Below are 24101 nucleotides of genomic sequence, written 5' to 3'. Positions count from 1 at the left end.
ACATTTCACAGCTTGCGCCCCTAACAGTTTTATTACAGAAGCTCTCTCATTCTAGTCTAAACAACAGTGTCTCAGTAACTTTCCACTAGAGATGGTTCCCTCTTATCTACATTTTCCCAGGCAAGTGTGAGCGAGAGTCTGCAGCTTTCTACTCCCCAAGGACACATGGTCTCATGCCTTTATTTTTCAGGGCTGTGTCCACTTAATACTACTCTATATAACTTTATAACACTTATTATTAATAAAAAGCATAGCATTATTGAGGCACTGCAAATTATTTAATTCCAACAGCAGTGACACCACTTTTCTGTAGATCTCAAAATAAACCATGCGATGCCATCTGGAAAGTGTCTGAATGGTAACAGCTTCATTATTCAGCATGACAATGATCCCAAACACACTGCCAATGAAGTTAAATATACGTGAATATAAAAAACACAGTGGATCACTATCAGCCATGGATTGGCCTCCTCAGAGTCCAGATTCAATGTTATTGAAGCAGTGTGGGATCATCTTGACAGAGAACAGAACAAAAGGCAGAAACATCCAAAGAAGAGCTTTAAATGTCCTTCAAGAAGCCTGGACAACTACTCCTGAAGACTACTTAAAGAAATCACAAAGCTGCCTCAGAGAGTTCAGGTTGTGTTGAAGATTAAAGATGTTCACACCAAATATTGACTCTCAAACTCGTTAGAATTGTGCAAACTCTTTTTTTTTTTTTTGCCTTATCTTTTGTATGTTCATGCATTTTTGCACCAATAAATCACTTTTTACCTATTTCCTATTTTTCTACCAAAATATATAGAAACTCGGGTGGCTCAAGACTTTTGCACAGTAGAATAGGCTGTGTTCTTGTACTGATGTATGTCTGCATGGATAACCTAATTTTGTTCTTTGTGTCTTCCTCCAGTTTACTCTGTTCACTACAGTCCACAAACATTACACTGTGGAGAAGACAGGGGTTGGCTATCCTCAGCTGAGCGCCGTCATTGAGTGTGCAGATGCAGCCCACGGCCTGGGTGGCCACATCATCTCAGTGAGTGCAGTCACGATGAGAAGAGTTTGAAGACGGCATGTTTCCTGTATTAAAAGGAAGCACACAGGAAGTGGTCAAAGGAATAGAAATAGAAGTGTCTCAAACCACAAGTTCTATTTTTTATTTATTTTTTTTTTTTTTAAATCCTTGTGAATAAATAACATATGCTATTGATTTGTGAGGTTTCTAGGTGCACATGGTTGAGTTTTATCTGTTTCCTGTATGTAAAATATGGGCAGTACATTGTGTTATGCACTTTAAAACCTGCATTCTTTTTAATGACTAGCAGGGGGCGGTTCCTGTGGTCAAGTCAGATTTAATATATCAATAAGAAACTGCCCCTTTTTGTTTTTTTTCATCTGAGATCTCAGTAAACACTCATAAAGTGTTTATGGTCTCAGTCTTTGCTTAAAGTCTTATTTATTGCAAAATATTAATTTTAATAGATTTTGGGTATATTTATATTTGGAGTAAAAAGAAGGTAAAGCGGGGTGTCCTCCACCCAGGGTGGTTTTCCTGTGGTTAATAAGTGACTGTTGCAGTGACATGTGGTTTAACAAAAACAAAATAAGGGCTCAGCTCGAGGTTTCGAAAAGGAAGTCCGCAAAACGAGCCCCACCAATATTATGACTGATGCTACTGCTGATGGTTGGTCATTTGAAAATCAGATATATAAGTTAAACAAACTTTCCTAACATTTATTTCGTGGAGTTATTTATTTACTCTTTTACACTTTCCCCGATTGCTTGGATCAGCTGGTTGTTCCTTTTGTGTTGCCAACCAGAATCCCCTCTGGTGCACATCAACATGGTTCAAGAGTGTTTGTCCCGCCTCTTCTTTCCTTTTTTGGGCCATATAGATAATATCAGCTGATATCCAGATCTGACCATAAACTCGTGTTCTATTTTTAAATCTCATCTCAAAACCCATCAGTTCAGACTTGCATGCTCTTCATTATAACGTGTTCTTAGTCTGTTTACCCTGATTATCATTTTATTCTCATTGTTATTATTATTACATCTATCTTTTATGTATTGTGTGTCTTTGCCACTGTTCCTGGACAGAGTTTAGACTCATTCTTGTCATCTAACAACACAAAATGTTCTGGACTCTTCCTTTAAGCCGAGACCTGTGAGACAGAAACTGACATTGATTTATCTTTAGTTTATTACTCATGGGCCCTGATGAAACTATTGACTGTAATTCCCAGGTCAGTGTTATTTGTTAGAGTTGTGCAGCCATGATAGTCACACTCGTAACGCCTTGTTTGCTTTCACACAGGACGGGGGGTGCACTTGCCCGGGAGATGTCTCCAAGGCTTTTGGTGAGTTGCTGTTATTTCAAAGAGAACTTGAACTCCAATCTTAGAAAGTATAACTAGCGTGAAAACGGAGTTTGTTTGTTTGGCTCTCAGGTGCTGGAGCAGACTTTGTGATGCTCGGTGGTATGCTGGCCGGCCACTCGGAGAGCGGCGGCGAGATCATCGAAAAAAACGGCAAGAAGTACAAACTGTTTTACGGCATGAGCTCCGACACGGCGATGAAGAAACATGCGGGAGGCGTGGCTGATTACAGGTTGGCGTCAGGTGTTTGGCTGTTAGAGGAAGATTATTTAGGCGAAATGTCTCCTCTGAATGTCATTCATTCATTTTCTTTGCCTCCAGAGCGTCGGAGGGGAAGACCGTGGAAGTTGTCTACAAAGGTCCGGTGGGTGACACCATACGAGACATCCTGGGAGGGGTGCGCTCCACCTGCACGTATGTCGGTGCAGGCAAGCTGAAGGAGCTAAGCTGAAGGAGCTGAGCCGCAGGACGACCTTCATCAGAGTCACCCAGCAGCTCAACACCGTCTTCGGAAACGACAGCTGAACGTCCGGCTTTGGATGGAAAGAAGCGGCGTCGGTTTGACTCCCACATGCCATTTGTCTGTTAGTCTGGTGTAAACTGAAGCGAGCAGACGTTTTATTACTTAAAAACATCATATTTTGATACTCGTTCAGGTAGTATGATGTTAACTTTCAGCGCAGCTCTAGCTGTGTAAGTTCCACTCTCTATAACAGAAGTATTTTCCAGCACACAGACTCTGGGTCTCCTCACACTCTGACTATTCCAGGTCTGAGTGTGTTTCCAGGTAGTAAGATGCAGGCTACCTCTGCAGGCCTGCTCTCTCATCATTCCAGTGCAGACTCCTAAACTCTGCTGAAAGCCTTTGTCACTGACATATAAAATTATAGTAAATATCTTAAATTATTTATACATCCTAAATGTTTCTGCAATTGCTGTAACAAAATTATAACATTGACTTGCTTTTTAGAAAACCTGTCATTCCTTTGCTAAAGTTTTGCACTTTAATGAGTTATACTTTCTATAAATGATCTGTTAGTGCAATGAGTATGAGTACAATCTGGGAGCACAGACAGCATGTAGTAATGTAGTGCTGAACTTACAGTACAGATGTTATTCAATCTATTTATACTTTTATCTTACCTGGTTCAGCTGCTCCTGATCGATACCAAAGTTAGTGTGTGTTTCCTTTTACAAACGAGACCTTCAAGTGGATTTACTGTAATGATTGAAGCCTTTAAATAAACTGATTCCTTCATGTTAGCTTCAGAAGTCCTTCAGTGTGAGTATTTTACAGGATTTAGTTTCACACAGTTCATTTCAAACTGTTCTTATGTAAACTGTTGTTTTTCTTTGTCATTTTTGAGTGAAGTTTTAAAAAAGGCAGCTTTTATATTTCAAAAGTCACGTCACATTTCATCCAGTCAATAAAAACATTTCACAACTTCAAACTCCAATGACTTTATTATTGATTAGATCATTTACAGTGTGTACACATGAAACTAAAATGTGTTACTTACATGAATATTAATCTCCTCCCATCAGACCCGCCCAGCCATATATGCACACGATCCAGTATGAAAAGACAACATTAGCCAAAGTGCCTGCTGTGTGCTAGATAAAGTCTGTAAACAGGCCCTACAGGATGTTCGGGAATCTATCTGAAGTATGCTGAAAGATTACTTTGATAGAAAAAACATGTCGACTCCCCAGCTGTGAAGCAGTAACACTTTCAACAACAGCAGATGGAGACAAACACTTTAAAATGCCTACATTAGATTGAAATCCCAGAAGAGAATGACAGCAATAAATGAAAACCCTCACAATGCATCACAATAAATTCATTTAACAACAAATTAAAACCAATCAGTTAAGTTTATACTCACTCAGTGACAGAAAAACAAAAACCACAATCCCACCACTCAGTAAAGTTCACAAACCATCTCTGTGATGTGTGGACCGAGAACTTTTCCACAGGAACAACAACCCTGGTAATAGGAGCCAGACCTATTGTCCCGGTAGCTGTTACCATCCCAGTAGTAATCTTTCCCACATGAACACTTCCACTGCTGCTGCTGGGTCGTGCTGTGGATATTTTGCTTTCCCAGTTGGACAAATGGGACCAGGTCCCAGTTGTTGATGCTTGCTTTGAGCTTCATTGTGATTATTTCTTCTCTCTGGTGCTGTCCGGTTCTGCTGAAGAAGGATAGCGTGGAGGCAGCAAAGTTCCACAACACCTCCACCTTTTCAGGTCGTGGTACAGGCTCTTCTCCATTCTCGCCCTGATATGTGATTGATGCAGAGGTTGTCTTGAACTGGGTAGCTGTTTTGGCTGTGCCAGTATTTTGTGCTTTCAAACCTTGTGAAGTGGATGACTGAGAACCTTCATTTCTCTTTGTTGTGAGGCTGCTGAGCTGCTTATCTTCCCAGCACAGTCCATAGACAGGTCCATCCTTCAAGTTCTTTGCAGATGTTTTTTCACATAAACCAGTCATCCAATCAGACTCTTCGGACAGACTGACCACCCACCTCTGATAGCTGCTGGCTGTCTTGGTACTACAGATTAGAAGAGTTGCACAGCACTGTCCCAGGTAGCTATTGTGGAAAACCTTCCTCTTGTCTTTGGACAGCAACATGCCAGGACCCAGAGACTGTGGCTCAAAGATCAGGTGTGAATCAGTGGGAACAAGCTCCTGGTGGTGTTCAGGATCAACCAGAGTCAGCAATGATCCCCAGAACTGAGACGCTTGCTTCACCATCTTCTCCCCATTCTGTCTCATTTCCTCAACCAGTTTGTCCCGATGGCTGCCCGGCTCCAGCCCTTTTCTCAGATCCACAGCTTTGGCCTTCTCCACATCCTGATACACCTGAGAATACATCTGCAGGAATCTGAAGGTGTCCTTCTCCTTCTGTGCTGCTTCCATGCTGCTCTTGCTGGTTTTCAGGGACACCATACGAGCAGAGACTGAGCTCTGGACGCTGGTCAGAGAGATGTCACGCAGCTTAGTCACAGCCTCAATCAGACGCACACTGCAGCCACCCAGCTTCTCTCTTTCACTCTTCTCCCACTTTTCCAGACTCACATTCTCATCGTCTGTTTTCTCCTGTAAGATCTGCTGCTCAGCTTTCAGCTTCTCCAGGAGCTCTTTGTGGGCTGTGGAGAAGGTCTTCATATTGTGTAGGCGGTGCTGGTCCTCAATGGCGCAGGAAACACACACACAGGTCATGTCGTCCAAGCAGTAGTACTCCAGGAGCTTGCCGTGCTGAGAACATTTGGTGTTCCCACATAAATCCATGGGTTCAGTCAGAGGATGAGTCTGCAGTAACACAGGTGTGGTCAGGTGGGCCTGGAGGTGCTGGACACACATGGAGATCTCACACTTCATGCACGTCTTCTTTGCTGGCTTCCTGTCCTCCTCTGCACACATGTCACAGAGAATTTCTTTTTGCGTTTTTCCAGACATGGTTTCAGAAATTAGGTCTTGGATGGAACTGCCCAAATGTTTGTAAAAACTGTTTGTCAGCCTGCCTGTCTCTGTTGCCAAATCTGCTGTGACTGTTTAAGTACTGCTGCAGTATCATTTCCTGAGAAAGAATACTGCCCACGGTGTAGGCTATAAATCTTTATTGTCAGTAGTGTTGCAGTAGTGTCATATATTTACTTCCTCACTATAAAAAAAGAACTTTGCCCCATGTCATCATTGAAAAGTGAAGCCAAAAATCATCTAAAGGCAAAGGCTTCACTACGCTGCCAGTTTGTGTGCCTTGATGGAACTTGATGAAGATAAATAAATGTTTTGTTTCTGAAGAAACCATTTTATAGGGCTAAGTATAACCATTATGGGGTTGTCTAGATGCTGTTGTTTACCAGGGCAGGCGACAGCTTTGAACAAAAAATAAAAGGCCTCATAAGAGTTGGCTGCCTTTTTGTAAATGGTCAGCCAGGTGTACTAAAACTGGAAAATTAGGGTAAAGTGTAATCACTCTTCATTTCACTCTTCTTTTCTTTGTACCCTACATGAAAAGTGGATGTAGGTCTGTCACATTGTACATAACCTCTGTCATGAAAAGAAGAACTGAATTTGTTCCTAATGAAATGAGCAGTGATGTCAGGGAACAATATCTGGATCAGTTTTTCTCTTTTTATTTGTAAATTTCAGGCATTTTTTTTTTTTCAAAGGGAACAGATTGGTTCTGGATCATGAAAAAACTTGAATAAACCTGCATGTTTCTGTTGTCTCTATCTGCTGAGATAGCTCCAATGTGACTGCCCACAGTGTCAGCTATAAACTTTTTTGGCATTACAGTACTGTCAAATGTTCCTCAGCTCATAAAATATCAGTCAGTTTATAAATGATTCACTACAGGGAAAATAAACAGTCAGTTGCCAGGATATATATATAGATATATATAGATATAGATATAGATATAGATATATATATATAGATATAGATATATATATATATATATATATAGATATATATATATATATAGATATATATAGACAGACAGATAGATAGATAGATAGATAGATAGATAGATACATACCAGTAGGCGTCTCTTCACCTGCACATCCCGGCTCCACGTTCACATTCATATTTTGTTGTATATACACTGTCCTTGCAAATTCATCCTCTTCACTGTAAATAAATTGCTTCACCGCAACTCTATGCCTCCGTGCTTTCTGCACTCTGAATCTGTTTAGATTAATGTTGTCACATATTGCACTTTGTACTGCTAAAACAAAAACTGAACAGGTGGTTCAGACAAATTTGACAGCATAAATATGGATGTGTCAACATAGAAACACCCACCAAAGTTTAACTTGCAAACACACTTTTGTGATAAGGCAGAAAAGACATGAACTTATGATAAAAGCCAAACAAATGATGACATTAAGGCAGCAATAAGGCGATGATAGTTTAGCACAAAATCTTATCATCTGTTTATCCTGAATTCACATTTTCTCAGTTCACATGTATCCATGTTTTTGCACAACTAAGACCACATAATCATTTTGATGCAAATAAGCATCATCACTAAATAAGACAAAGAAATGATCATCTTCTGGTCATAACAGACAGGACCTGCAAATGTATGTGATTAAAAATGAATAAACATAAAGGTGTTTCTTAGACAACATAAGGCTGTTATATACTGAAGTTCACAAACTACATCAGTGATGGCGAGGACCAATAACTGCTCCACAAGAATGGGTTGACTGGCAAGAAATAGTACTGACATATTGGAGCTCTCCTGTTTTGCACTCTTTTCTAAGGACATGATAGAAATAAAACACATGGGTTACAAGCTGGCTGAGCTCATTGTTATTCTCTGATGCCCACCAATCCTCTACTGAACAATGACAATGGGCGACAGCCACCTTTTGTGGTTATTCACCTTTGGTTGGAGGAGAGCAAACCAGCAGCTGTTTTTATTGTTTTTATTTGCATATTGTCAGACATGTTTGCAGAAGAAAGAAATTCTTCATGTTTCTAATTAATTTTCATGTCTCTGGTCCTCCTGAATCTGCTGTAACAGCTTAATCATACACTTAGTATTGTGATGTGTTTGATGGGCAGGACATAGAAGATGAGAGAGGGTGAGAGACAGATGAAGAACATGCGTTTGTAATTAGGAGAGAAGGCTTGAAAAAACAGAGAGAATTCCTGCCAGTAGTGAACAACTGTATTTATTGGAGTATTGGTTTGTTGGAAATCGATGACCCAGCCTGTAGATTATAAACTTTTATAGCAGAACAATAGTGCCCTGTATGTGCTTACAAGTTAATGTGTAACAATGAGTCTGTTTAATCTAATGACCCCAAAACTAGTGTGGTGTACACTCAGTTTTCAATAGTGAATGTTCAGTAGATGAAACTAAAAGACCCAAAATGCTTTGTTCAACTTTTAATAGGAAAAAATATGTATATAATAAACTGGCAAAATTATTAAAAAATAATAATAATAAATTTTTATGTTAAAAAACTTAAAGGTGCAGTGTTCTTGATTGAGTTAATCAGAAAAATAAAACCATTCCACATATTAAAATATACTCTGTTAATTATCAGATCATTTACATTGTATGAATCAACAGTGGTTCTGTCTTGTCAATAATAAGACCACAGCTGTATGTACAATGTGAGAGCACCACCAGTAGATGGAGACAAACATCTTCAACTTGCAGGTGAAATAAAGCAGAATGAACGAAAATAATTAGTTGCTGCATTAGAAGCAAATACCAAAGGTAAAAATATATAGTTAACCAAAAAGAGCATTTTATTTAATGAATATGATGTGATGTATTACGTTAATGTATTCCTCTGACACAAACTAAATCGGATACATTAATAAATATTTGGTGAGTGGAAAAAAACATCAGCAGGGTTAAAATGACCAAAGTTTATAAACCATCTCTGTGATGTTTTCACCACCAATCATTTTCCACAGGAACAATTACCCTGAGGAGGGTAGAAAATATAATAATAAGAGTAGCAAGACAGCACCAGGGAGGAGAAATAATCACAATGAAGGCCAACCAAACCAAATGCAACAGTTAAAAAAAATATTAAAACTGAAAAACATGGAAGAAAATATACATTTCATATTTGATTTGAATTTTGTTCAGTCAAAGTTAAAATTTAACAAGTTAATCACAAAAAAGCATCATACTGAATTCACCAATCAGTTAAATTTATATTCATCTGCTGAAAGGAAAAACAAAACAAAATAATGAGTAGATCTATGATTAGCAAAGTTTACAAACCATCTCTGTGACACTAAGAGCTTTTCACAGGAAAAAATAGACTGGTACGAGTAGCCGGAACTATGATCCCGGTACCTGTTACCATCCCAGTAGTAAAATTTCCCACATGAACACTTCCAGTCCTGCTGCTGGGTCGTGCTGTGGATATTTTGCTTTCCTAGTTGGACAAATGGGGCCAGGTCTCAGTTACTGACACTTGCTTTGAGCTTCATTGTGATTATTTCTTTTCTCTGGTGCTGTCCGGTTCTGCTGAAGAAGGACAACGTGGAGGCAGTTCCACAACACCTCCACCTTTTCAGGTCATGGTACAGGCTCTTCTCCATTCTCCACCGGATATGTGATTAATGCAGAGGTTGTGACAAGTTGGGTCCCAGTTTTGGCTGTGCCAGTATTTTGCATGCACACTGCAGCCACCCAGCTTCTCTCTTTCACTCTTCTCCCACTTTTCCAGACTCACATTCTCATCGTCTGTTTTCTCCTGTAAGATCTGCTGCTCAGCTTTCAGCTTCTCCAGGAGCTCTTTGTGGGCTGTGGAGAAGATCTTCATATTGTGTAGGCGGTGCTGGTCCTCAATGGCGCAGGAAACACACACACAGGTCATGTCGTCCAAGCAGTAGTACTCCAGGAGCTTGCCGTGCTGAGAACATTTGGTGTTCCCACATAAAGCCATGGGTTCAGTCAGAGGATGAGTCTGCAGTAACACAGGTGTGGTCAGGTGGGCCTGGAGGTGCTGGACACACATGGAGATCTCACACTTCATGCACGTCTTCTTTGCTGGTTTCCTGTCCTCCTCTGCACACATGTCACAGAGAATAGTTTGTGGATCTGTTCTTCTTCTTTTTGTTTGTGTGTTGTGAGACATGTTTTGCCAGCAGGAAGTCCTCCTTAAATTTGTTGAATATAAGTCAGTGTTGAAATCAATCTGTATTGCTTTCTTTTGGACTCTCTTTTAATGAAATTCACCATGAACCTCAAGAATTATTGGGTTTTGCTCTTTTTATTTAACCTGTTTCTGGTCAAAGTATTAAGTCTGCAAAACATTCAATTCTCTGGGAGATATTATCTCACTACTGTTAAACCACACACTCAAGGAGTGGTCAGACAAGTTTGACTACAATTGTTTTCTAATGTTAGTAGTTCAGTTTAATTTCCTTCAAGATTAACAAGAAACATGTCATAAATACAGAGTGAGCAAGCAATGAAATTCAGGCAGCAATAAGCCAGCGATAGTCTGTCTTGAGCAAGTAGCTCAAGACTGTTGGAGTTGCACCATTTGTGATGACCAAACTTAGACTTTCATTGCAAGTTTTAGCAGTAATAAGACTTTTGGACAGCCAGCACCACATGTTCGTTTACAGATATTCAGCATTTTAAGAGGAACTGAAAACTAGTGTGGTCAATAAGAAACATGGTGATGTGGGTTTTGGACAACAGGATGAGTGTTATTTACAGAAGTTCACAAAGCACAGCTGTGATTGGTGGGGAACCAATAATCTTTCCACAAGAGCAGATTGACTGGGAAGACTTGGAGCCTAATGCCCCTCCATAATTGAATCCATAACTAGACTTAACATTAAATATCCCACATGAGCATTTCAACTGATTCTGATATTGTTGTGGAAATGCTTCAAATGGAGATGTCGTTGCACTTGAACTAAAGGAGAACTCATTTGTCGCTTCCTTTTCTAAACCCTGGAGACAAACAAAAGGCTTGAGGTCTGAGCTCCTAGAGCTGATTGTTACTGTGAGTAAGTTTATTCTCTGGTGCTGCCCGATCCTGCTGAAGAATGATAATGAGTCCGGAAAGCTCCACACAACTTCCACTATTTGTGGTCTGGTCATCTGTGGTTCCACATTTCCACTTGGAGTGTTGATCACTTGTTGGGAAACCTTATAATGCTGTGGGGGCATTTTAATTTTCAGCATCCCAAACCCCATTACAGGTGGAGTTTCTTTTATAACCAAACTAGACTCTGTTGTGAGAGAGAAGAGCTGGTTACCTTGGCAGCGTAGGCCATAGATATATCCTTCCTTCATACTCGTTGCATAATTTTTCGTCACATACACCGATGGTCCAGTCACAGTCTTTGGAAATGCTGATCACCCATCTCTTAAAGTCAGGAACAAGAACTGTACCCTTAATGAGGAACAAGTTAGAAGAACAAAATTTCATCCATTGACTGTGGAAAACCTTCCTGTTGTCTTTGGACAGCGACATGCCAGGACCCAGAGACTGTGGCTCAAAGATCAGGTGTGAATCAGTGGGAACAAGCTCCTGGTGGTGTTCAGGATCAACCAGAGTCAGCAATGATCCCCAGAACTGAGACGCTTGCTTCACCATCTTCTCCCCATTCTGTCTTATCTCCTCAACCAGTTTGTCCCGATGGCTGCCCGGCTCCAGCCCTTTTCTCAGATCCATAGGGTTGGTGCATGAATCTGCTATAAATAGTGTTTCCTCATCAGCATCCCAAACACTATTACAGGTGGAGTTTCTTTCATAACCAAACTAGACTCTGTTGTGAGAGAGAGGAGCTGGTTACCTTGGCAGCGTAGGCCATAGACATATCCATCCTTCATATAGTTTCCATAAGTGTCATCACATAAACTGATGGTCCAGTCACAGTCTTTGGAAATGCTGATCACCCATCTCTTAAAGTCAGGAACAGGAAGTGTACTCTTAATGAAGAATAAGTAGGAAGAACAAAATTTCATCCACTGACTGTGGAAAACCTTCCTGTTGTCAGTGTGGAGAGACTATCAGAGAGATACAGCTGGATGACTCCGCTCACTCCTCCACTCAGGTGAAGACTGGAATTTACCGCAAGAAGCTGGAGCTCAATATTCACGTCTGCCTGATCGCACAGACCACCTGTTTCAAAGTACACCTGCACCTCCCAGGAGGAGGTCTGTACTGGAAACTGAACCTGAGGTTATGGAGGTACTTCACAGATTGATGGAGGATAATTGTAGGCTGCAGCTACAGATGATGGACATGCACAGAAGAACTCATGCAAGATGACAGTGTCTATCGACCTCTGTCATTCCCACCACCTGCCCAAAGTACTGGTCATGCTTCGCTTTCTGGCTGGGAGCCCAGTGAATTTGCCAGACTCAAGGTTGCCCTGGAAAATCCACTGCCTGAGGATGCTACAGAGCACATTAAGTACCAGATTTTGGTGGATCATCTGCAATATGAGGAAGCACTATTTATAGCAGATTCATGCACCAATTCCCCACAATCTTCTACTGATACAATGGCCAGTATAGGCAACCTCACCAGATAGCTCTCACAAAAATTGCTGACCTCATGGAAGCCCCAAACGTTGCATGTGGTGACACCAGTGGGTGCATGTAGTTTGCACTGAAAGTGAGAGCATTTATTTGGATGGTAGATCAGTGTGGACTCACAGGCCAGACTGAACCTAAGTGTGTGTCCCATGTGACACGGCAGCTCACCAAGCTGCCTCAGGACATGCAGGCAGAGTTTAAAAGGTTCTGATATCCTATGTGGATTATTATTCCCACCCTCCTGTATTTCTTTGATTGGCTTGATTATGAACTAAATATACAAGAGACAACATATGAATCTTGTTACAGTGCAGATCGGTGTAAATCAGCACCTCAGACAGAGTGCTGCTTTGACTGCAAGGGTGGTAAGAGCAGCAGTACTCTGCACACTATACCAGCCCTGGTTAACACCAGCCCCAGGAATATCACACCCCAGCACCGAGCCAAAAGAAAAGTCTCCATACTGTCCTTACTGTACCTACACCCAGCATTTACTTGCTCAGTGTGCAAATTTTTCACAGCTGACAGTTGATCCAAGAACAGTGTGAATCAAAACTAACAGGAGGTGTTGGTGATGTGGTTGTTTGCATGAGCAAAAGCATCTGTACCTAAAGCCACAGATGTTATTGAATCTATTTATACTTTTGTCTTACCTGGTTCAGCTGCTCCTGATCAAACCAAAGTTAGTGTGTGTTTCCTTTTACGAGCGAGACGTTCAATGGATTTATTGTAATGATTAAAACCTTCATGTTAGCTTTAGAAGTCCTTCAGTGTGGGTATTTTACAGGATTTAGTTTCACACAGTTCATTTCACCATTTCAAATTGTTCTTATGTAAACTTGTTCTTTTTTGTCATATGTGTCTAAACTTTAAAAAAGGCAGTTTTTATATTTCAAAAACTCACATTACATTTCATCCAGTAAATAAAAACATTTCACAACTTCAAACTCCAATAACTTTATAATTGATTAGATCATTTACAGTGTGTACACATGAAATTAAAGAGACTCTGTGTCCTAACCTCTTTCTGGAACTAATGGTGAACATTTCAAGTGTTTTCTTTGTTCATTTATACAATATAAGAAACATATTATCAAGTTAAGTTTTCTGTTAGCCAAATTTAGGTTTTATATGTTGGTTTGTAAGTGACAGTTTTCTTGTCTAATGCTAACTGAACAGCTCAGACAACATGATTGGTCAGTTTGCAGTCATTATGATATTGTAGGAACAACACTAACATGGGGGGATCAGATGCCATTGATTGAATTTATTAATTTCCCATAATATCTTATGTATGACATTCCTTTGCCGGGTTCCTTTATTTTCTTATTATGTATAAAAAAGAAAATAAATGTTATGTAAAGTCACAATACCTGGTCATTATTTAAAGGCTTTGATGTTTGAGGCAGGATTCCTGCCAGCACTAAACAAATGTATTCATTGCAGTATCAGATTGCTGGAAATTGACAGCCCAGCCTGTAGATTATAAACCTTTATAGCAGAACAATTGTGCCCTGTATGTGCTTACAAGTTACTGTAGAACAATGAGCCTGCTCTTATCTAATAAGACAAAACCTGGTGAGGTGTAAGCTCAGTTTACAGTGTTTAATGTGCACCGGGATGAAATTAATGGTGCCAAAATGTTTTGCTTTATGTCTTATATGGTTAAACTATCTTCATTATGGAGTTATATGAATGCCCTGACCAAAAAGACACTCAGTTAAACACTTCGAACAAATCTTAAAGGATAAACTTCAGGATGGGCTTCGTTTTGGACACAGGCAGCAGGAATACATTATAACCTGGCAAATTTGGGTAAATTTCCTTTTTTTATATCAACAAAAAGTTAAATTGCATTGTTAACACTTTAATTAATCAAATAAAAACATTCCACAATAAAAAAAATTAACTTCATTTATTATTGATCAAATCATTTACAGTGAATGAAACAACACGTTTCTTTGTTGTCATTAATAAGGCCAAAGAGCTGTATGAGAGCACCAACAGTAGATGGACACAAACATCTTCATTTTGCAGATTAAATTAAGCAGAAAAATTAAAACTAAAAGACTTTGTTGATACATTGGAACCACATGCAAAAGATAAAAACTTATTGAAATTGAAAAACATGCAAGTGAATATAAATTTCAAGTCTGGCTTGAATTTTGTTCACTGAAAGTTTGCAATTCACAAATTCATCACTGAAGATTCTTCACATTGTATTCATCAATCACTTAAATTTATATTCATCTGGTGAAAAAAAACAAACAAACACAGCTACAATTAGCAAAGTTTACAAACCATCTCTGTGACACCAATAACTTTTCCACAGGAACAAGTAGACTGGTACGAGTAGCTGGAACTATGATCCCGGTACCTGTTACCATCCCAGTAGTAAACCTTCCCACATGAACACTTCCACTGCTGCTGCTGGGTCGTGCTGTCAGTATTTTGTTTTCCCAGTTGAATAAATGGGGCCATATCCTGGATGTTGACGCTTTCGTTGAGCTTCATTGTGATTATTTCTTCTCTCTGGTGCTGTCCGGTTCTGCTGAAGAAGGACAGCGTGGAGGCAGGAAAGTTCCACAACACCTCCACCTTTTCAGGTCGTGGTACAGGCTCTACTCCATTTTCCCCCTGATATGTGATTAATGAAGAAGACACCATGTACTCTTTTCCTGTTTTAATTAGAGGAGTTTCTTCCCATTCATCCATTATGAATGATCTATCTGAAACATGGGAAACTGTCTTACACCTCTTTGTTGTGAGGCTGCTGAGCTGCTTATCTTCCCAGCACAGTCCATACACAGCTCCATCCTTCAAGTTCTTTGCACACTTTTTATCACATAAACCAATCATCCAATCAGACTCTTCAGGCAGACTGACCACCCACCTCTGATAGCTGCTGGCTGTCTTGGTACTACAGATTAGAAGAGTTGCACAGCACTGTCCCAGCCAGCTATTGTGGAAAACCTTCCTGTTGTCTTTGGAGAGCGACATGCCAGGACCCAGAGACTGTGGCTCAAAGATCAGGTGTGAATCAGTGGGAACAAGCTCCTGGTGGTGTTCAGGATCAACCAGAGTCAGCAATGATCCCCAGAACTGAGACGCTTGCTTCACCATCTTCTCCCCATTCTGTCTCATCTCCTCAACCAGTTTGTCCCGATGGCTGCCCGGCTCCAGCCCTTTGCTCAGATCCACAGCTTTGGCCTTCTCCACATCCTGATGCACCTGAGAATACATCTGCAGGAATCTGAAGGTGTCCTTCTCCTTCTGTGCTGCTTCCATGCTGCTCTTGCTGGTTTTCAGGGACACCATACGAGCAGAGACTGAGCTCTGGACGCTGGTCAGAGAGATGTCACGCAGGTTAGTCACAGCCTCAATCAGACGCACACTGCAGCGACCCAGCTTCTCTCTTTCACTCTTCTCCCACTTTTCCAGACTCACATTCTCATCGTCTGTTTTCTCCTGTAAGATCAGCTGCTCAGCTTTCAGCTTCTCCAGGAGCTCTTTGTGGGCTGTGGAGAAGGTCTTCATATTGTGTAGGCGGTGCTGGTCCTCAATGGCACAGGAAACACACACACAGGTCATGTCGTCCAAGCAGTAGTACTCCAGGAGCTTGCCGTGCTGAGAACATTTGGTGTTCCCACATAAATCCATGGGTTCAGTCAGAGGATGAGTCTGCAGTAACACAGGTGTGGTCAGGTGGGCCTGGAGGTGCTGGACACACATGGAGATCTCACACTTCATGCACGTCTTCTTTGCTGGTTTCCTGTCCTCTGCACACATGTCACAGAGGATAGTTTGTGGATCTGTTCTTCTCCTTTTTGTTTGTATGCTGTCAGACATGTTTTCACAGCAGGAAGTCCTCCTTAGATTTGTCGAGTATAATTCAGTGTTGAATAAAGTCCTTGTTGCTCTCTTTCTGACTCTTTTTAGAAAAAACTTGGAATTTGATGAACTCCTGAGTTTTGCTCGTTTCTTGCCTGTTTCTGATCACCGTGTTCAGTCTGCTCAGGAGCTCTGCACAACACTTTCAATTCCCTGAAAACTCCACACTGAAGGGGTGGAGTCAGACAAATGTGACTGCAGCTGTTTTATAATGTTTGCAATTCAGTTTAATTTCCTCCAAGATTGACAAGAAACACTCAAAATGTTAATACACTGAATAAGCAATCTATAAAATCCAGGCAGCAATAAGCCAGTTATAATTAGCACAAGATTTTAGGAGCTATTCAACATTCATTCACATTTTCTCACTTCATATGTTTTGTACAGAAGCACATATTCATTTAGCTCCAAAATAAGCATCATCATTAAATGAAACAAAGAGGATGTTGGAGTTCTCACACCTCATACAGGTCTTATTTGCTGGTTTCCTCTTTCACATGTCACACAGAACAGCTTGTGGATCGGCCGGTGTTTTTAGATGTTTATTTAAATCTGAATCTCCTGATTTTGATTTGTTGAATGTGATTCAGTCCTGAAAGAATCTCTGCTGCTCTTTGTTTGACTCCAGTTCAATGAACAGAAGTATTTTCCAGGCTGGTCTCTCAGTCTTTTATCCATCCAGTAGCACCGTACAACAGTTTGGATTATCTGGAAGTTAGTTTGCACTTTGCACTGCTACAACAAAGGCACGTTTAACTGCAGAAATATGGACATGTTAGAAAAAACGATCAGAGTTTGATTTGCAAACACACTTTTGTGCTAGGGTAGAAAAGACATGGACTAAAATGCAACCAACTTATGAAATCCACATAGCATTTTTTCCATTGTTGTGCTGACATTAAAATACTGTTAATTTGCCATAATATAGCTTATGGATGACATTCCTTCACTGGCTTTCAGCTGCCCTTATTTTCTATCATGTGTAACAAAGACGAAAAACATTTTTAATGTAAAGTCACAATACCTGGTGATTATTTAAAGGCTTTGATGTTTGAGGCAGGATTCCTGCCAGCAGTGAACAACTGTATTTATCAGATTGTTGGAAATTGACCGCCCTGCCTGTAGATTATAAACCTTTATAGCAGAACAATAGTTCCCTGTATGTGCCTACAAGTTACTGTAGAACAATGAGCCTGCTCTTATCTAATGAGACAAAAACTCATCAGATTATGTGTCATTGCATTGGTGTAACTCGGGGCCTCTTTAACTGCCTGGGAAGTTTTTACCACATTTTTGCAGAGTGGTCTCTGCTTTTGAGGAGTTAGCTCTGCAGGTGGGGGGGATCTGCCAGAGGTGGAGGATAGACTCAACTTTAGTGTCTATTGTCTTATATAGTCTGGGAGTTTACTGAATGTTGGAGTGGGTGTAGTTTTTCCTCTCCGGTGGGGTTGTTGGGCTGCTTGGTGGGGCTCTGTGGTGCCATTGGTGGATTTTGGGTAACTCAGGTACCTACTGGGGTCAGCAGGAGTCAGCTGGCTCCAGGGTGGTCCTCCAGCTTTCCTCGCCATTACTAATTTGCTTCCTTCCTCCCGCTCCTTCACACCACCACACATGCAGGGGCTTGAGGTACAGGTGAGTCACTGAGGTGCAGGGGAGGCATTCCTCCTCTGTCCCCTCCTGGATACCTGTGTCTCAATTTTATTCCACAATGTACTTACATTCTCATGACACATACACTGAATGGTGTCCAGAGGGGGGGTCTGTTCATTCAGCCTCACCTCTGGTGCCTGTGCCCAATTCTCAATTTTAAATTGCATATAGACATTGAGGGTCCTGGGGAGGGGCCGAGCTGACACCAGCTGATAGTCTCAGGCCACCATGGTAACAAATGAAGAAAACTGATACGTGATAAGTGATAAGTGATCACAGGAAAACAGAGCCTTACCTGTGGCTCATCACAAATTCTTCTCTATGGTCTTTTTTTAGATTACAAAAGTTTCAACTTACACCCTTCAGGCAACATAAATAAATAAATGAGACTAAAATACTGTTTACTTCTACAGACGTTCAGCCAGACTGTTAAATTATGTGTAGACTGATATGTCAGAAGACATTATGGCTCCCCTACAATATATGTGAATGAACTCTAAAATATTACCAACACTTATTCATTGTTTTCAGGTTTACTGTGGATTGTAATTATTTATTAAAAACAAAAACAATAAAAATATTTTTGCAATTCGTTTTCACAATCTCGAAAACAGAGGTGAGATGTCAGGATGTTTTTGTTGTGTATCTAATGGTATTATAATAATTATTCCCTTAAGACTTTTAGCTTTATTTTTACTCATGTTGCCATAGTAACTTTAAACCTTGAATGCATACTGAGTAAATACACAAAGCATTGCAACAAACCACACATTGCTTCATTGCGTTAAACAGTTCACTCTGGGGACACGACCAAACTTCCAGTTCCTCTTTACACATACTGAGGTTTGATAACAAGAATAACACGACACCACATTCCCACCAGAGCTAAAGTGTTTTTAGAAGACATCAAGTTTCATGCTCTGTAGAAGATGTATGATCAGATTTTTTTGTTCAGTTTAACAACTGTTAAATAATTAATGCAACAATTAAAGCAAAGTATCTATAACAAGCTGAATTGTTCTTCCTATTTAAGTTCTGCAGGCTGATGGAGAAATAAGCATGTAGCTTAACTTAAACTTCATACAAATGTTTACACAATATTTTCCATCAGTCATATCTTTTTGAGTAGTGGCCCTTCCTGTCATGGTCTGACATGTTGTAATACACGGGTCTATATGTACTCTGGCACTGTAACACTATACATACTGTTGTGAATAATTAACAAATCAATACATGAATAAAAGAAGAGAGTTTTTAGAAGTCATGTGTCATAAATATAGGGCCTTGGGGGTGGGCACACTGAACGATGTCCAGAGGGGGGTCTGTTCATTCGGCCTCACTTCAAGTGCCCGTGCCCACTCCACAATTTTATTTTTTATGTAGATATTGAGGGTTCTTGGGAGAACTGGAAGCTGGGAGCAGGAGCTGGCTGTCTGGCTGTAAATGACACTTAAAAAAACCCACAATTTTTTATTTTTTTAAATTTACTTTACTATGTTATGTGATACATCATATGACAAGATAATCACCGAAGCGGCACAATTTCTTCACAGTTAATGAATGTGACAGACAGTCAGTTACATTGATATTCATACAGGGACAGAAAATGACTAAATGATCAGCAGAGTTTGAATTAACAGAGTTTACAAACCATTTCTGTGACACATGGACCACCAATCATTTTTCCACAAGAACAATTAGCCTGGGAAGAAAAGCGGGACATATTATTCCTGCATCCATAACCATCCCTGTAGTAAACATTCCCACATGTGCACTTCCATTCCTGCCTCTGGGTCGTGTTTTGGACATTTTCCTTTCCCAGTCGTATAAATGGAGACAGTTCCTTGTCTTTCAGGCTCATCTCCATAGTTATTATTTCTTCCCTCTGGTGCTGTCCGATTCTGCTGTAGAAGGAGAGCGAGGAGTCATCAAAGTTCCACAACACCTCCACCTTTTCAAGTGGTGGCATGGCCTCATCACCATTCTCCTCCTCGTTTGTAATTAACTCAGAAGACACCATGTTTTGCTTTGCTGTGTTGGCCATGTTACTTTCTCCTTCTTTAAACGATGCATCAGAATCATCATCGTTCTCCATTGTGTGAAAGCTGAGCTGCTTATCTTCCCAGCACAGTCCATAGAAAGGTTCATCCTTCAAGTTCTTTGCAGACTTTTTATCACGTAAACCAATCGTCCAATCAGACTCTTCAGGCAGACTGACCACCCACCTCTGATAGCTGCTGGCTGTCTTGGTTCTACAGATTAGAAGAGTTGCACAGCACTGTCCCAGCCAACTATTGTGGAAAACCTTCCTCTTGTCTTTAGACAGCGACATGCCAGGACCCAGAGACTGTGGCTCAAAGATCAGGTCTGAACCAGTGGGAACAAGCTCCTGGTGGTGTTCAGGATCAACCAGAGTCAGCAATGATCCCCAGAACTGAGACGCTTGCTTCACCATCTTCTCCCCATTCTGTCTCATCTCCTCAACCAGTTTGTCCCGATGGCTGCCCGGCTCCAGCCCTTTTCTCAGATCCACAGCTTTGGCCTTCTCCACATCCTGATGCACCTGAGAATACATCTGCAGGAATCTGAAGGTGTCCTTCTCCTTCTGTGCTGCTTCCATGCTGCTCTTGCTGGTTTTCAGGGACACCATACGAGCAGAGACTGAGCTCTGGACGCTGGTCAGAGAGATGTCACGCAGGTTAGTCACAGCCTCAATCAGACGCACACTGCAGCGACCCAGCTTCTCTCTTTCACTCTTCTCCCACTTTTCCAGACTCACATTCTCATCGTCTGTTTTCTCCTGTAAGATCAGCTGCTCAGCTTTCAGCTTCTCCAGGAGCTCTTTGTGGGCTGTGGAGAAGGTCTTCATATTGTGTAGGCGGTGCTGGTCCTCAATGGCGCAGGAAACACACACACAGGTCATGTCGTCCAAGCAGTAGTACTCCAGGAGCTTGCTGTGCTGAGAACATTTGGTGTTCCCACATAAATCCATGGGTTCAGTCAGAGGATGAGTCTGCAGTAACACAGGTGTGGTCAGGTGGGCCTGGAGGTGCTGGACACACATGGAGATCTCACACTTCATGCACGTCTTCTTTGCTGGTTTCCTGTCCTCTGCACACATGTCACAGAGGATAGTTTGTGGATCTGTTCTTCTCCTTTTTGTTTGTATGCTGTCAGACATGTTTTCACAGCAGGAAGTCCTCCTTAGATTTGTCGAGTATAATTCAGTGTTGAATAAAGTCCTTGTTGCTCTCTTTCTGACTCTTTTTAGAAAAAACTTGGAATTTGATGAACTCCTGAGTTTTGCTCGTTTCTTGCCTGTTTCTGATCACCGTGTTCAGTCTGCTCAGGAGCTCTGCACAACACTTTCAATTCCCTGAAAACTCCACACTGAAGGGGTGGAGTCAGACAAATGTGACTGCAGCTGTTTTGCAATGTTTGCAATTCAGTTTAATTTCCTCCAAGATTGACAAGAAACACTCAAAATGTTAAAACACTGAATAAGCAATCTATAAAATCCAGGCACCAATAAGCCAGTTATAATTAGCACAAGATTTTAGGAGCTATTCAACATTCATATTTTCTCACTTCATATGTTTTGTACAGAAGCACATATTCATTTAGCTCCAAAATAAGCATCATCATTAAATGAAACAAAGAGGATGTTGGAGTTCTCACACCTCATACAGGTCTTATTTGCTGGTTTCCTCTTTCATGTCACACAGAACAGCTTGTGGATCTGTGGATGTTTGCAGATGTTTATTTAAATCTGGATCTCCTGATTTGATTTGTTGAATGTGATTCAGTCCTGAAAGAATCTCTGCTGCTCTTTGTTTGACTCCAGTTCAATGAACAGAAGTATTTTCCAGGCTGGTCTCTCAGTCTTTTATCCATCCAGTAGCACCGTACAACAGTTTGGATTATTTGGAAGTTAGTTTGCACTGCTAAAACAAAGGCAGGTTTAACTGCAGAAATATGGATATGCTAACATAGAAACACCCATCAGAGTTTGATTTGCAAACACACTTTTGTGCTAGGGTAGAAAAGACATGGACTTGTGATAAAATTGCAACCAACTTATGAAATCCACATAGCATTTTTTCCATTGTTGTGCTGACATTAAAATACTGTTAATTTACCATAATATAGCTTATGGATGACATGCCTTCACTGGCTTTCAGTTGCCCTTATTTTCTATCATGTAGAACAAAGAGGAAACATTTTTAATGTAAAGTCACAATACCTGGTGATTATTTAAAGGCTTTGATGTTTGAGGCAGGATTCCTGCCAGCACTGAACAACTGTATTTATCAGATTGTTGGAAATTGACCGCCCTGCCTGTAGATTATAAACCTTTATAGCAGAACAATAGTTCCCTGTATGTGCCTACAAGTTACTGTAGAACAATGAGCCTGCTCTTATCTAATGAGACAAAATCTTATCAGTTTTTGTGTCCTTATATAAGACCCGTAGTATTTTCCAGCCCAGTCTCTCAGTCTTTTCAGTTTTCAATATTGAAACTAATTAAAACCAATAGAATGCAAAGTGATTTGCTTTACTTTTTATACTGACAAAGGTGTACTTAATAAACTGGCAAATTCAGTAACTTTCTTTTTTCTAATTAACAAATATTACAATACAATGTTCTCGCTTCAGTCAATCAGATATGTAAAGCATTGCATATATGAAAAATATTCTCACTTTATTATTTATCAGATCATTTACATTGTATAAAACAACAGCTGTGTTTCTTTGTTGTTATTAATAAGACCGAGGAGCTGTATGTACAATGTGAGAGCTTCACCAGTAGATGGAGACACACGTCTTCAACCTGCAGGTGAAATAAAGTAAAAGGGTTCAAACGAAAAGAATTAGTTGCTACAATTAAAGCAAATACCAGAGCTAAGACTATTTTAATTAACAAAATAAAATTACATAAAAAACAAAATTGTTTTATTTTTTTAATTTACTTTACTTTCATATGTGATACATCACACAACAAGTTAATCACTGAAGCTGCACAATTTCTTGACAGTTAATGAATGTGACAGACAGTCAGTTACACTGATATTCATACAGGGACAGAAAATGACTAAATGATCAGCAGAGTTTGAATTAACAGAGTTTACAAACCATTTCTGTCACACATGGACCACCATCCATGTGTGAAGAAAAGCGGGACATATTGTTTCTGTATCCATAACCATCCCTGTAGTAAACATTCCCACATGAGCACTTCCATTCCTGCCTCTGGGTCGTGTTTTGGACATTTTCCTTTCCCAGTCGTACAAATGGAGTCAGTTCCTTGTCTTTCAGGCTCATCTCAATAGTTATTATTTCCTCCCTCTGGTGCTGTTCAGTTCTGCTGTAGAAGGAGAGTGAGGAGTCATCAAAGTTCCAAAACACCTCCACCTTTTCAGGTGGTGGTAAAGGCTCTTCTCCATTCTACCCCTAATATGTGATTGATGCAGAGGTTGTATTGGACTGGGTAGCTGTTTTGGCTCTGGCAGTATTTTGCACCCTTAAATCTTGTGAAGTGGTTTTCAGGGACACCATACGAGCAGAGACTGAGCTCTGGACGCTGGTCAGAGAGATGTCACGCAGGTTAGTCACAGCCTCAATCAGACGCACACTGCAGCGACCCAGCTTCTCTCTTTCACTCTTCTCCCACTTTTCCAGACTCACATTCTCATCGTCTGTTTTCTCCTGTAAGATCTGCTGCTCAGCTTTCAGCTTCTCCAGGAGCTCTTTGTGGGCTGTGGAGAAGGTCTTCATATTGTGTAGGCGGTGCTGGTCCTCAATGGCGCAGGAAACACACACACAGGTCATGTCGTCCAAGCAGTAGTACTCCAGGAGCTTGCCGTGCTGAGAACATTTGGTGTTCCCACATAAATCCATGGGTTCAGTCAGAGGATGAGTCTGCAGTAACACAGGTGCATTCCTGATCACCTGACCAATGACTTTAATTACGTCTCAATCTTTACTAGTTTACTAGTAGTTACTTCATATCATTTCTTAATAGTGTATTAAACAAGAAAGTAGTTCTTACCAGCCCACCTGGTTGAGCAGGTAAACCAGGTGCCATAAGGTTGATGCAGATAACTGAGTATGGGACCATTTACTGCAAAT

The 24101-nt window shown here is 40.6% G+C and overlaps 1 protein-coding gene and 1 pseudogene across 5 annotated transcripts; one reads left to right on the top strand and one right to left on the bottom strand.

Moving 5' to 3' along the window:
- The first annotated feature begins 883 nt into the window (after nt 1-883).
- LOC109196527 (GMP reductase 2-like) lies at nt 884-3239 on the top strand (annotated as a pseudogene).
- Nucleotides 3063-23937, bottom strand: LOC109197902 (tripartite motif-containing protein 16-like). Of its 5 annotated transcripts, XM_019353660.2 has the most exons (4): nt 23526-23936; nt 20458-20619; nt 11335-11514; nt 3063-4987 (listed from the first exon to the last, which is right to left on the bottom strand). In XM_019353660.2, the coding sequence occupies exons 1-4, from the start codon at nt 23868-23870 to the stop codon at nt 4301-4303; spliced, it is 1374 nt and encodes a 457-aa protein (XP_019209205.1). In that variant the 5' UTR covers nt 23871-23936; the 3' UTR covers nt 3063-4300. The 5 variants fall into 5 exon arrangements, with proteins under 5 accessions (XP_019209205.1, XP_019209194.1, XP_019209207.1 ...); XM_019353649.2 differs by lacking the exon at nt 23526-23936 and having other exon boundaries at nt 20458-21365; XM_019353662.2 differs by lacking the exons at nt 11335-11514; nt 20458-20619 and having other exon boundaries at nt 3063-5315; nt 23512-23937.
- Between the last annotated feature and the right edge of the window lie 164 nt (nt 23938-24101).

The sequence above is a fragment of the Oreochromis niloticus genome, linkage group LG3, assembly GCF_001858045.2.
Source record: "Oreochromis niloticus isolate F11D_XX linkage group LG3, O_niloticus_UMD_NMBU, whole genome shotgun sequence".
Taxonomy (NCBI): domain Eukaryota; kingdom Metazoa; phylum Chordata; class Actinopteri; order Cichliformes; family Cichlidae; genus Oreochromis; species Oreochromis niloticus.
This window is presented reverse-complemented; position numbering and strand designations above follow the sequence as displayed.

Bases quoted from the DNA above. Each gene is read 5' to 3' on its own strand.
- LOC109197902 (XM_019353649.2), bottom strand. From the start codon at position 21,153: ATGTCTGACAGCATACAAACAAAAAGGAGAAGAACAGATCCACAAACT. The intron at 11,515-20,457 runs GTTGAGGAGATG...CGGGACAAACTG, and splicing joins GCAGCCATCGGGACAAACTG to GTTGAGGAGATAAGACAGAA. The intron at 4,988-11,334 runs GTTTTCCACAGT...GACAAGAGGAAG, and splicing joins TGTCCAAAGACAACAGGAAG to GTTTTCCACAATAGCTACCT.